This window comes from Chamaea fasciata, unplaced genomic scaffold, assembly GCF_029207755.1.
Source record: "Chamaea fasciata isolate MVZ Bird 193981 ecotype frontalis unplaced genomic scaffold, bChaFas1.0.hap1 SCAF_5, whole genome shotgun sequence".
In the NCBI taxonomy this organism is placed as follows: Eukaryota; Metazoa; Chordata; class Aves; order Passeriformes; family Sylviidae; genus Chamaea; species Chamaea fasciata.
The window spans coordinates 42,348,139-42,361,377 of record NW_027094090.1 but is presented as its reverse complement, the minus strand read 5'-3'; the positions used below and the strand labels follow the sequence as shown (position 1 = coordinate 42,361,377).

The 13,239-nt window shown below is 38.5% G+C and overlaps 2 protein-coding genes across 7 annotated transcripts in view; one reads left to right on the top strand and one right to left on the bottom strand.

Moving 5' to 3' along the window:
* CEP290 (centrosomal protein 290) overlaps positions 1–6,170 on the top strand; it is a 56,005-nt gene extending 49,835 nt beyond the window's left edge. For 5 of the 6 annotated variants that reach the window (XM_066183349.1, XM_066183347.1, XM_066183344.1 and 2 more), the window contains 6 exons: positions 181–341; positions 2,003–2,144; positions 3,814–3,887; positions 4,038–4,141; positions 4,995–5,101; positions 5,389–6,170. In XM_066183349.1, coding sequence (XP_066039446.1) covers positions 181–341; positions 2,003–2,144; positions 3,814–3,887; positions 4,038–4,141; positions 4,995–5,101; positions 5,389–5,565 — 765 coding nt within the window. In that variant the 3' untranslated portion in view covers positions 5,566–6,170. The remainder of the gene's footprint in view (positions 1–180; positions 342–2,002; positions 2,145–3,813; positions 3,888–4,037; positions 4,142–4,994; positions 5,102–5,388) is intronic. The other variant, XM_066183345.1, reaches the window with a different exon arrangement.
* RLIG1 (RNA 5'-phosphate and 3'-OH ligase 1) lies at positions 6,165–12,689 on the bottom strand. Its single transcript, XM_066183351.1, has 7 exons — positions 12,574–12,689; positions 10,728–10,845; positions 10,018–10,113; positions 9,526–9,642; positions 8,935–9,129; positions 7,681–7,850; positions 6,165–7,133 (listed from the first exon to the last, which is right to left on the bottom strand). The coding sequence occupies exons 1-7, from the start codon at positions 12,661–12,663 to the stop codon at positions 6,945–6,947; spliced, it is 975 nt and encodes a 324-aa protein (XP_066039448.1). The 5' UTR covers positions 12,664–12,689; the 3' UTR covers positions 6,165–6,944.
* Positions 12,690–13,239: the final 550 nt, after the last annotated feature.

The following is a 13,239-nucleotide window of genomic DNA, read 5'->3' as shown; positions in this document are numbered from 1 at the left end:
TGTGGAGAGGAGATATCCAAGGACAAGCCCAAGATCAAAATCAGAAGTCTTAGTGCTAGTAGTCTTGGATGCAGTTTTCCTCTACATCAGCACTGACCCTATCTCACCATCATTTGAGATAATACCATGTTTCTTGTGAGGTTAAGTATTCCATAAAGCTTTGCTTTTATTGGACAATAGGAAGCTGACAGTGGAGAGAAGCTACGAATAGAGAAGAATAACTTGGAGATATTAAATGAGAAGTTAAATGTACAGCTGGAGGAAACCATTAAGAAGCTAAATTTGGCTGAGAGCCAGCTTGATGGAGCTGACAGCAGAAGCTGGAAGTCCATTGTAACAAGGTAGGAATTGAGAATGTAATAAAAGGACAGAAAAATTATACTATGCTTATGCTATTAAAAGAAATAAACAACCTGTGTCCTGCGTAAGGATGGCAGAGAGCAAACTTTTGGTAAGAAATACTTAGTCCTGGACTCCTGGATGACTTCAGGATGAAATAGGTTGATGTGTTGCAAAGTACTGTTTAATAGTGGTATACAAAAATGGAAGGTATCCACAAAATCAGAACCTCTGACAGTAAACTTATTAGGGCAGAAAATCATCTGGACAGGAGAGCAACTTGTCTTATTTCATCTTAGGTCAGATCACTGTTGATGTCCAAGATTTTACTCCCTTCCTGGTCTGCACTCCCACAAGATCCCTTGAGGAGTCTAGTGCTACTCTGATATGTTGCTGAGCCATTTCTTCACTGAGACTTCAAAAAACTATTTGTTTTCCTTTAACCTTCCCCCGCACTATCCAATGAGGTAAAATGTCTCTATGCAAGGTCAGATGACGACCATAATTTGTCTAAGGATGAGGGTAAAACCAACTGCAGGACAGGACAGAAGTAGCTGATGGCCGCAGCAGAGTGAGGATATGAGCATGCAGTGCAGATGGCAGGCCCTTAACTGCTGTCATATCGGCTCAGCAGTATTCATACATTTGTTCTTTTTGTTCTTCACCTCTTTTGAAAAGCATTTCTACTTGGTTCTGTTGAGAGAGATACATAGTTGAGTATAGATACAAAATACATGGTCATGTTTAATTGTATTTGCCTATTTCAACTCATGTGAATAAAGCCTTCTGTTTGCATTTACTTTAACATGCATTCAAAGTAAGTTAGTAACTTAACAACCTTACTAACCTAGAGGAGCTGCTTGGGGAACTTTAACATGCAATCCACCTCACCAGCGCATCTACCAATGCATATACATGGTAACACAAAGTGTTTCATAGGGCAGACAAAGGGGTGTCATCCCAGTGGCCCTTCAGAAGGCTCTTGGGCAGGTAGCAAGGTGTTGGACACTGTATTGCTATCTGAAAATCCAGATGGATTCAGATGGGAGACTGGGCTACGTGACCTCCAGAGGTACCTTCCAACATTTCAGATTCTACACAAACCTTTTTATAGCCTTGTAAAGCTCAAAGCAAAACAAAATCTTCCTCAGGCTGCTCTTCCTCCAGGGTAAACAATTTACTGCAGATAGTTTTGGCCTTGGAATCTTCATCTTCTGCATCTGTATTAGCCCTTTTCTCAGTACATTATTTTCCCTAAATACTAAATCATTCGAAAAGTACTTTCAAACGTATAACACTGAAGATTCAGCTAATGTACATACTGCATCAGTACCATGGATCTTTTTAGCAGCAGGTGTTTGGGGTTTATGTGCAATAGTATAAAGATTCCTGTCCCCTTTTAATAAACTGTAGACACAAAAAGAGAACCACAGAAGTGTAGTATCCAGAAAAGTCTTTATTCTAAGATTAAAGATGTGTTCCTCATTATGCTTCTTTCAGCAAACTGTATTTTTAAGGCCAGTGGTTATTTCAAGGCCAATGCCCCAAACATATTTTAGGGTGTATTTTACAGCATTTATTCTTCCTAAAGATATTTTAATCTCTCTTTCTGCATAAGTATTAACTTTTGCTCTTATTTTTCTCTAAATGAAAATACTGCCAGAATGCAGGAAACTAAGTTGAAGGAAATGGAAGCAGATATTGCTAAAAAAACCCAAAGCATTGCTAACCTTAAACGGCTGCTTCAGGAAGCAACAGAACGTGAACACAATGCTGATAAAAATTTACAAGATCTAAAAGAACAAGTGAGTAAAGTTTAGCTAGATAACTCTGAAAATAGAATGCTTAATTTGTCTTTGTAATGTCTGTAGCAGCAGAATACTTGTTTTTTCTCTTTTATAGTTTTTTTTCTGTCATATTTTCTATATTTACGTATTTTAGCCAATTAATGAGGTTTATCATGTATTATCAATATATATTCTTGATTTGCAGTCTGAGGAAAACTATTACTTTTCTACTCTGTCCTTCTGTAGGGTTTTTTTGATTATAGTTTCAGTGATCACATAAAAACCTGTAGATAGGTGTTTCAAAGTGTCTTAAAATCTTTTCAGCTTGTTCTGCAATGAGGTTGCTGCAAAGATTTCTCTATTCCCTCCAGACAGGTTTTTTTGGAAGGGGCAGGAGAGTATTCTCTATCCTAAACAGGGCCTTCATTTCTGTTTCCAGTCTGGCCTCTTCCATGCAGTCCCCAGTAGTCTTACAAGTACTATTGTTCATGTGGAAGAGTTGATGAATTTTAAACTCAGGTATCTTTGAAAAGATGTATCACCTTTAAGTACTGAGGTGCAGTCCTAGAATTGCCCCTACATCAGCTTCCATCTTCTCATTTATTTATGTGTGGATGATTTTCTTCCCCAGACACCTTATACTAGCCTTTCTCAGTGTAAGGTATCAAATACAAACTTCCAATTTGGGAAGTCATATATATATTTTATGTAAGAAAGTAGATGTGTTCAATAAACATAACTTGGAATTGATTCCTGTAAAACAATTACTTTGTTAGTTTTTCCATGTTTTTTCCTAACATGAGAGTTATTAACTTGAAGTATATACCAACAGTGAATTTAACACAGAGATAGATGTTTTTCATTTTGTGATGGAGCAACACATTTTCCAGTTTCTTTCATGTCTCAAGTACTGATGAAGGGATGAGATCAAAGTTAACTACATTTAAAAAAATGGAGCCTGATTGTATAAATAAAAAAAATAACCCAAATCCTTACCACGTTACGTAGGAAGAGAACAAAAACCTATCATTGCCAGTAGTGTCATGAGAGTTCATGAACTGTCACTGCATTCATTACTGTATATTAATGTATATATAATATATATAACATATTTAAACCACTGTTGTGCTCCTGCATCTTTACCAGGCATCTCTTTCAGAGGCTCTCTCCCTCTCTGGTCAGGGACCTCTTCAAACTTACCTTGAAGGTCACCCCTAGTCAGTGTACCCACATTGGGGCTGTCATTGCAAAATCACAGGGTTTTCACACGATCTTTCAAAATGAACTGGGACACCCAGGTATGCAAATAAGCACATCAGTAATATTTTTAAAGCATTTAAATGATTTAGGATATCAATTCCTTAAGCATATGTATACAGTATGTTGGTGTAGCTATGCATCCAACTTCCTTTGCAAATCTCATTCATAAATACCTTTTTCTTCACCCTTCATGAAATACATAGCAATGATCTTTACTAACTCTGGAAACACTGTCAAGCATTAGCTTTGTGTGTGGAAATTGTACATGACTAGGTTTTTTTTTCTTCTGATAGCTTTTAATGTTTGGTTACATCCTTAGTATTATTCTCCTTCTTTTTTTAATCTTGTATCCAAGAGAACTCTATCTGAACTGCATTGCCATGGATACTGTTTTCAAGAATAAAACTTCCTTAATTTTTCTTTTAAGATTGAGCATCTCAAACATCTTCCTGAAGGTGCAGGAACAGAGCAAAACATCATCAAGGAGCTTCAATTTTTAAGGTAATGTACTTCTAAACTAACTAAATACTTCAGCCAATATACATGAAACGAGAAGAGGAAATAGCCACTGCAATTTTTACTTAAATATTTTAGGGTTTAAAATATTTTAATAATTACAAAAATATTCTCTTTTTTTTTTAAATATTCCAGATTAACTAATAATCAATTAGAGAAAGAAAAAGCAGAACTCCTGCACCAGATGGAAGATTATAAGCATGAAAGACACACCTCTGCAAGTGAAGGTATTGCAGCTGGTAATAATTTTCAATACCTAAAAATAAAGATCTTCTTATATTTAGGGTCTAAAACGACATTAACTTAATATGTGTGTGCAAAGTTATAATAAATCCACAGAATTATTTGAAGTAGATTAATGCCAAAGTAGTGTGAACTGAATCAGATCAAGGTCTTGGATTTTTGAGTACATATACAAGCTTTTTGAAGAGAATTTTCAGTAAAAATCTCCATAATCAATTATTTTGAGCAGGAAGCTGTAAACTTTGTATGATTTTTTCACACAAGAAGGTGTGTAGTTCCTGCCCCCACTTGCTTTATTAACCTCAGAAGACTGTAAGATGTCAGTCATTCATCGAAATCCTCTTTCCGACACCTTCTGCTTTGGGTTCCAAGATGCTAGAGAATGAGTGTTTAGTTCCAGTTACCAGCTCTGGGAAGAATTTAAAACATAGCAGGCATCAGTCCCATGGGAAAAGCAGAGCACTATGGAGCAGCACACTGCCATATGACTGGAGGAAAAAAAACCAAACTAAGCCTATTGAAATTATGAATACATGCAACAAGATCCTTGCAGTATTTCCAAACTTCCTACATTTAATTCAGGGGAAGTGTACATGTTGTATTTCTCAAAAGTCTAACAGACAGGCCACTGGGCTACTGCATTCAATGACAGGAACTAGACACCACTGCCTAATTTTATGAAAGAACTAAGAAAAAGCCTAGGTGACTTCAGTGTTTGGTGATCCCAGTTAATTGGTTTTATTTAGTTGTTTCAGCGTTCAGGAGATGCAGAATTACTGAAACAAGATTATTTGTGCCCTGGGTTCTCACTACTTAAAATTTTATAAAAAAAAATCATTATTTTTGCAGGACATAATGAAACTGTAGAGAAGGATAAAATTGACAGACTAATGACAGAAATGGCTGACCTCCATTCACAGCTGGAAGTTTCAGAGCTCGAAAAACAGCAATTAAAGGTGAGCTGCAAGGATCATACTAGGCAAGATAATAAGCAAAATTATGGTTAGCTAGAAATAGCTCTTTAATAGCTAAATTAATATTTAATGACACAGTCAATTTCTAAACATTGTCTATAAAGCCTATTTTGTTTTTAGTGAAGGTGCTGTTTATGGGTAGAGTTTTTTGCTTCTAGACAAGATCCTAATTCTCTTATCATATAATCCCTCAAGAAAAAGGCAAAAAGTGTTGTGTGGTATTACCAAAGTTCTGGATAAAGGTGGTACTCCTTCATTCTTTTCAATAGGAAGAGACAAAAGAGCTGAGAAGAGAACTAGAAACCTATAGTCCTTCCTTTTTTGAAGAACTTGAGGACCTAAAATATAACTACAAGGAAGAAGTAAAAAAGAATATTATCTTAGAAGAGAGATTGAAGCAGCTTTATGAAGAGTTTGGCATTCAGGATAAGCAACATTTCGGTTGATTAGGGTAGTGTTCAATATCCTCATTATTGATACAAAAAAATAAAATTGTGTTTATCTTGGAATTATACAAGTTTCTTAAAGTTATGTTAGTTTGCACACACCTAAGAGTGCAGAATTAGATTATTCAACTGTTCATGGTCAGTATTTATACACAAGTCAAAACAGAAGCGAGTTTTACCTCTCCCAGCTCCTGTGCAATAATATATTTTAAATCAGAACAGTTAATTTGGGTAATAAGGTGTGAGCTGAAATTGAAACCTTGGGCTTCTCTTAAAAGTTAATAAACCTTTAAACTGTCAGCATACTAAGTATGCTAAGTCCCAGATCAGTAAGAATATGTAATTTGCTCTCGTTGTCTTGTGCAACCATAATGTTTAACCCTGAACTCAGGGTCAGTGTGCTGGATATCTGTTCTTACATCCCTGGTTATTTTTACCTCAATGTTATTTAAAAATCCAAGAACAAAGAACTGAAAATGAAGCTACAGTATTTCAGCTAAACCACGGGTGTTTTTGTAGATAATTGATTTTTCATTTTGTATGTTTCATATTGCTGGATGCATACTTTTATAGCAGAGATGAAATAAAGGCAACTCAAATGATCATTCAGTCTCACCTTTATTATTGATACACCTTATCTTACTTAATATGCCCTTGATGAAGTTTCCTAATTGAGTCACAGTTGTAAATGGGAATTACAAAGCCAAGTCATGTCTCCCTCCACTTACAAGGCTCTCCAAAATAAAACTAGCATATTTTCTACTATTTACTCTTTTTGTCCCAAAATAGTGCAAATGCCTGTAGGATACAGATAAATTGGGTTTTTAAATAATAGCATAATGCTGCAGATGTACAGTTAAATGATACCAAGAAGTCTTCCCCCCGTAAGAAACTGTTACAACTTTAAAAAAAATTGTCAGATTTTAGGACTAACTCTGGTCCCACCTGAAATATGTCCTTTTACTGTTACGAAACTTGATCCTACGTCTCAAACCTGCATACAATAGTGTAATAATAATTACATTTGTAGAAGCACAACCTATTTAACTTTTCTAGTTGATTGTGTTCATTAGTAAAGCTTTTAGGACCAGACAGTGGTAGAAAACATACTTCCTACACTTAATGCTAACAGTTTCCAGGAATGGGTTCCAAAGTTAAGGATTTTTCATAAAATAAACATGCTAGAAGCTAGATCTCTGCTCTGGCTGTCAGATCTCTGTTATTTAAAGTGAGTCATTTAGGATAAACTTAAAATGATACAGTAGTTAGTACCTGGGCTGTTGCCTAAGCTAGAAGAATATTCATGAAGAATTCTGTGGTAGACACAAGGAAGAGGAATGCAGGACATACAACAGTTAACTTAAAAGAAAAAAATCATTTCAAGCATCAAACTTGATATCTTTGAGTCTGTCAAATCTTTGTCCATCCAACACTGAAAAATGGTGAAACAAACTCTTTGGTTCAAAGTCACAGTCATACGTAGTTCTGTTAAAAGAAATTACAACAGGCTGAGAATTCAGGTACGTCTCTGCAAGTGGCCAAGGTAAACCAAGATGATGGCGATGGAGCTGAAAGAAAAGGAAAGACGATCAGTTCAGCCATTCTGATACAGTAGCACAATGATTCCCAGCTGGGAAAGTGTGTGGCTGTTTGTGGATTCTAGGATCCTCTCCATCAGGGCACTTAAAACCATTAATAACTTATCTCTATAACATGAGCAACAACAAAGTGCAAAAGGCAAACCAGAACCATGGTGTCTTCCACAGTGTCAGAAATAATACAAACTTGCTAATTAATCAAAAATCACATTCTTATTGGTAACACTTTTTCTGTTAGTTAACATTACAAGAACTTAATTTTTAAATACAAGAATTAAGCTTTAATGAGAGAGGCAAGAAAATATGTTCTCAATTACTTTACTTGCATGTAGGGAATGAAAAAGTTCCATGTTATGTTGTTCTTGTAGTGAATTAGTTTACTAATTCTACTGTCATCTCATTTGCTGGAGAACATTTACTATTAAAGAATTTGGAAAGAAGGACAAAAAAATGAATAGAGTACTTCACATTTTATGAATTATTACAGTGCTTTCCACATGTCCATCCACATGCTTACCTTGATTAAACACCCATCATGGCAGTGCCACACAATTCCTTCAACTTTACCCTCCATGCAGCTTTCAAACCAAGACAGTATGTCATTTTGCTTCAAAGCAGGTGGATTCTTTATTTCAAATGCTCCATGTGGGACCAGAAGATGTACAGGGTGCTTCTTGCTTCCTAATCCTATGTTTAAAGAAACAAATACCTTCCTCCTAGTTACTGTGTTTCCTAACTTTTATTATTGCAGACATCTTAAAAGCACTCTGAGAAGGTAAGCTTCTCTTATACTACAACATTGTCTTGTCTTTAACAGAACAGTTAATTAATTTTGAAGTACCAAATGCAGCTGTCTCTCCTCATGTTTTCATTTATTTTTATTAAAACCTCTTCCTCCTTTGTATAAGATAAACATGACACAGATTTATACAGCTGTCTGTTTTTTTCTTGTGGTCCCCTCAGTCACCATAAAGCCACCTGCTAAATCCTTCATGCTTCAGATCCCAAATACCTTAGTTCCTGACAATCTGCCATATCTTCTCATGAATACTTAGAACTGGGCTGTTAACAAGTACATTGCCTTTTCATGTTAACATAAATCTTCATTTAGGAACACAGCTGTTAGAATTTTTGTTGCAATTCTTGTACATACTGAGGAAATGCTCAGCACCGGATAGGACTGTTTTTCCTATCCATCCTTGCAAGTTATCCTAACAACAAAGCATGGAAGTTAGAACTCACTTGTGCTCACATGTAACTGGTTTCTTGTTGTAAGGCCTTTAAAGGAAGAAGCCACAACCAAAATTTAGCCTAAATTACATTTCCTTAAAAAAATTCCTATTTCATAATTTAAATATTGCAACTTGTGACTAACTTTAGGGGCTCCAAAAATGGTTGAATAAAGTTTTCTACTTCATCAAAAGAGTATGTAAAAAATGTGAAGGCCCCAAGAAACAAATTTTTAAAAATTTACCAGTATTTTAATAGTAATATTTACAACAGTTTTTCCAGTCAAAATATTTTTTGAAAGACCAAAGTAATGCATTTCTATACTAACTGAAGTTTTATAGACATAACTAGTCCCATGACAACTCAGCTTTCTAAGGTGAGTATTTTTGGGTGAGAGTTCCTTCAGCCAGCCCTTTTTCTCCTACAGAAGGCTGCTACTGGAAAGCTCTTCTAAAAAACTTGCACAAAGAAAATGCACTGATTTCACTCAAAAATACCACTAAAGAAAAGAAGTATTTAAGAACAGACCATATAAACTTACCATATGGATTTGCATTGATATTAGTCCCAATAAGCTCCAATGTTTGTTCTAAAATTTCTGATAATGGCACGGGACTGATTTCCAGAAGCCCTGGGTCAGCGTGGTGTTTCAATACAAGTGCTATTCCAGCCTCATAATTGACAACAGATGAGTGCCAGCAATACTGCTTACTGTTCTTCTCCACGGGCACCCAACCTATGAGAGAACACTACATTTTACCAAAGTAAATAGCTGAAGTTATTAAATGCATACTAGAAGCTGTTACATGCATTTAAAAAAAAAAAAAAAACCAAACAAAAAAACCCTACAGTTAACTACAAACAGAAAGAGTAAAAAGACAAAATGTTGTGTCTGGGAAGAATAGAAATGTGATAATTATGCCTTCAGCTGAAGGCCTGTAAGTTTGTACAGCAAACTGAAATTATTTCCATGTGTCAGAAGAACAAAGCCTTTCTGGATAGTGAATGAATGACATTCCATTTTTTTTTCTGCATATGTTAACTACTATTTTTAACTCTAGAACTAATTCTAATTCCCTTCAGAAATTCTCACACATTTTTCCCCAGTTTTACTGTGCTGCATCATAGGTACCTGGCATATGTCCATTTTCATCGGGCACAGGATTGCCATTAGAGAACTCTATGTCCTTTGCTGGAATCCAGGTATCTGGAACAGGCTTGAAATCCTCTTCGATATTCCAAACAAATTCTAGGCATGTAAATGCAACACTTTATTTTTGGCAAACTATTAACCAACTTTGCTTTAGTTGTCTTTCAATGCAATTACCAAAATACCACTGATCTAAACCTTGTTTTACAGACAGTAGTGCCAGTCAATTTGTACAAACACCAGCATCTGTCACACTCAAGTGGTCTACAATTATGACAAAGATGCATTTAGCCTTTAAGAAATTAAAGGTTCAAAAATTAAGATTAAGAAATTAGCTACTTATTTCAATTTAAAGCTCTTCAATGTAAAGGGTGATGTTAAAAAAACTGTAGCAGGATCACTGATATTTCCCTAGTTGTTTTTCTAACTGGGTAACTTACATTGTCAGTAAGAGGGAAAGAAATCTTCACTAACCTTTGCAATCTTCCAAGGAATACAAGAATCGTTTAAACCTTTTTTCACCTTGTTTGGTGGGTTTTCGATCCAACCTGGCCCACAGGTAGGGTTGTCCTAGGAGTTTCCAAAAATAAAACCAGCACTTTACTGAGGTGACCATACCCTGCAGACTATTGAAATCCACAACATAACAAACAAGACAAGAATTCCCATCTGCCACTAGAGAAATTTTATAAGCAAAGCCACCCACCATTTAAATGCAAAGTACACTATGTGAATTTCCAAATCTATTTTAGATTCTATGTACAGTCTTGCCTAGCATAGTACAGAGTTTCCTTACAACTGCAGGCGAAGGCATGACCCCCAATGAGTCAATGAACCAGTCTTCTCATTTTCTCCCAGCCTCTGGACTTTTAGAAATCTTCCCCAAGGAAATCAGGCACTCTATTATACATGACCCAGTTTGCAAAGAAGACCTACTGAAAACTGGAATAGTTCCTGGATGTTCATATTCACTTAAATAGTACTTCATGTATTTTAGAGAGTAGGTGCTAAAACAACTTTAGAAACACCTTCTAAGTCTATGGTAACTACCACTTTGTGGTGAAGATGCTTAATGACATTTTAATTCACAACAGCTGTATATAAATCATACCAAAAAAAGTGAAAACTAAGCAAAACAAGTTCTAGTCAGCACGAGAAATCTGCAAATGCATCTTCCTTATTACCTTTGTATGTTGTTACATAACAGCAGGTTCCATCCACCTTTTCAGTAGGAACTGCATTGTGTACATCTGCCTCTAATGCCTTTCCAGTTATAGTGTCAGTTGCCAAAACCTTAAATGGCTGAAAAGAAGACAAGTGGCTGTGTTACTGCCTTGCTCTCATACAGATTATTGCTCCTTACAGTTGGCCTCTATAAATCCAGCTCTTGAAGTATTACACTTAATAGAGCTGATTTCTAAAAGTTTCTTCAAAACTCGATACTTTGCAAAGTACTCTAAGACAGAAGAACCAGAGCAATCTGTTTGTAAAGTCTCTCCATCTTTCTCATTCTTGATTATTATTTAGAGATGACTTTGCTTTCCACTATGGACTAGAAGGGTTCCACAGTCCAACACTGCAGCATTTTGAGATCAACCTTCCTGCATTAGGGTGGCAATAGAAATTCCTCACAACCAGCTTTCCCCAGCTTTCAGTTTGGAGAAGAAAGGCAGTAGTGCCATGTTAGTGCAATGCACAGAGCAGGTGTACTTTTCCAAGGTAGCAAAAGCATTCTGGCATTAAACACTTAGTATCAGCAATGTCAGCTGAAAAATTTTGTGTTACCTCTCTTTCTTTTCTCTCCCCAGTCAACTTTGTCTTTTAATCTGGACTCTTTCTGCTAGCAAAACACAAAGCAAGTCCTTGTCTTGCAGAAGTCTTGAGACAGAATGTGAAATTCATAAAGAGAACCTGTGTGACATGACTGTTTCATATTATAGTTATACATATGCATATAGTTATACACATATTATGTGTAACCATAACAAACAGCATATATGAAGATTACATTAAAAATTTCATGGTAGTGAGAAAACATTCCCATTGGTTTTACCACCACTACCACCCTACCACACCTTTTCTTCCCTACCAGTCATAACCATGTTTTATCCTTGCCTGAACTTTAAAAACCAAAACAAAAACCAAATCAAAGCAACAACGAAAAAATACATAAAAACTAAACCAAAAACAACCAAACAAAAATAGCACGTGTCAGTTCCAGATCTAATACCCTGTTAGGTTTTTCTGTGCGAAGAACCACCGGTGCAGAGAGGTACCCTTACATTACCATTACTGAGATGGTTTAACTCTTGAGTCGTACAATTCTGTTACTATCATTTTGACAAACATTTCAGCTCTTTTATCCAGAAACCAATGATCAGTGGAAGGAGGTCACCCAGAGCTGCATTCAAGTTCACTATGCAGCTGCTACTAAAACCAAGGAACTGGAGGTCTGCAGCTGAGTGCTGCCCCAATCTGTCCACATCTCACAGCCTCATTTTTCTTCTGCCATAAAACTGATATTCCAAAAAGAAAACAACAACGGGGGGGGGGGGGGGGGGGGGGGAACAACCAACAATAACAAAAAACAACAACAAAACCCCAAAGAACACCAAAAAATATAGACGCTCATTTTTCTTCCTACGAAGCTGACAGGCGGGAATGGCAGGAAGGTTTCACACAGGCTCCCCGTGCGGTCATGCTGGAGTGGCCTTCACTTAGAAAAAGCAAACACAGCATCAGGGTGAACACCTGTATGCACTTGCCCGAAAAAGCGTAAGGCTGAGTTGACACGGCACTCAGACCTATCTCTCCTTCCCTGCATTTCACCGGGAGAACCCTACGCAAACCTCCCCCGTGAGGTTCCCTTAAATCTACAGCCGACCTTCTCGCCACTCGGCTGTGGCCGGGGGCTCTGACACGGTCCGCACTGTTCCAAGCCGCGGCCCAGCGATTTCCCCTGGGCTCGGGCACGGGCCCAGGCCCACCTGCCTGCCCCCCGTCCTCCCGTCCCGGTGCTGCCCCAGCCACCTGTCGCTCTCGCTTGGCCGAGGGCTCGTCCTTCACCTCGGTGACGAACAGACACGGCACCTTGCGCTGCACCGCGCCCCGCCGCCTCATGGCCCCGGCCGGCCGGCCGCCCGCGCCCCCCGCCGCGCCTGCGCCGGCCCGCCCGCGCTGCCCCACGGGAAATGGAGTCCGCCGGCGCCGCCGCCGCTGCTGCTGCGCGGGGTGGGGCCGCCTCCGCCCGACATCGGGCCCAGCGGCGGGATGGCTCCGATCGGCCGGCTCGGCCCGGCCCGACCAGGGCAGCTGCGCAATCCCCGGCGCCGGCTACTGCGGGAGTAGACGCCTATAGATTCCTGGGTCTATAGGTCCTGCCAGGAACCTGCTCCAGCGCGGGCTTCTCGTGGGGTCACAGCCTCCTTTGGGCGCAGCCACCTGCCCTGGCGTGGGGCCCTCCGCAGGCTGCAGGTCCATCTCTGCCGCACCGTGGGTGGGCGTCAGGGGCACAGCTACCTCACCATGTCTTTCACCACCGGCTGCAGGAGACACTTTGTGCCCCGGCGTCTGGAGCACCTTCTCCCCCTTTTTCTTCCCTGACCTTGGTGTCCGAGGGTTCTTTCACACATGTTCTCACTTCTCCCGCTGACTTGTTGCTCAGCAGGCTCTGCTATCTTTGTGGTATCAGAGATT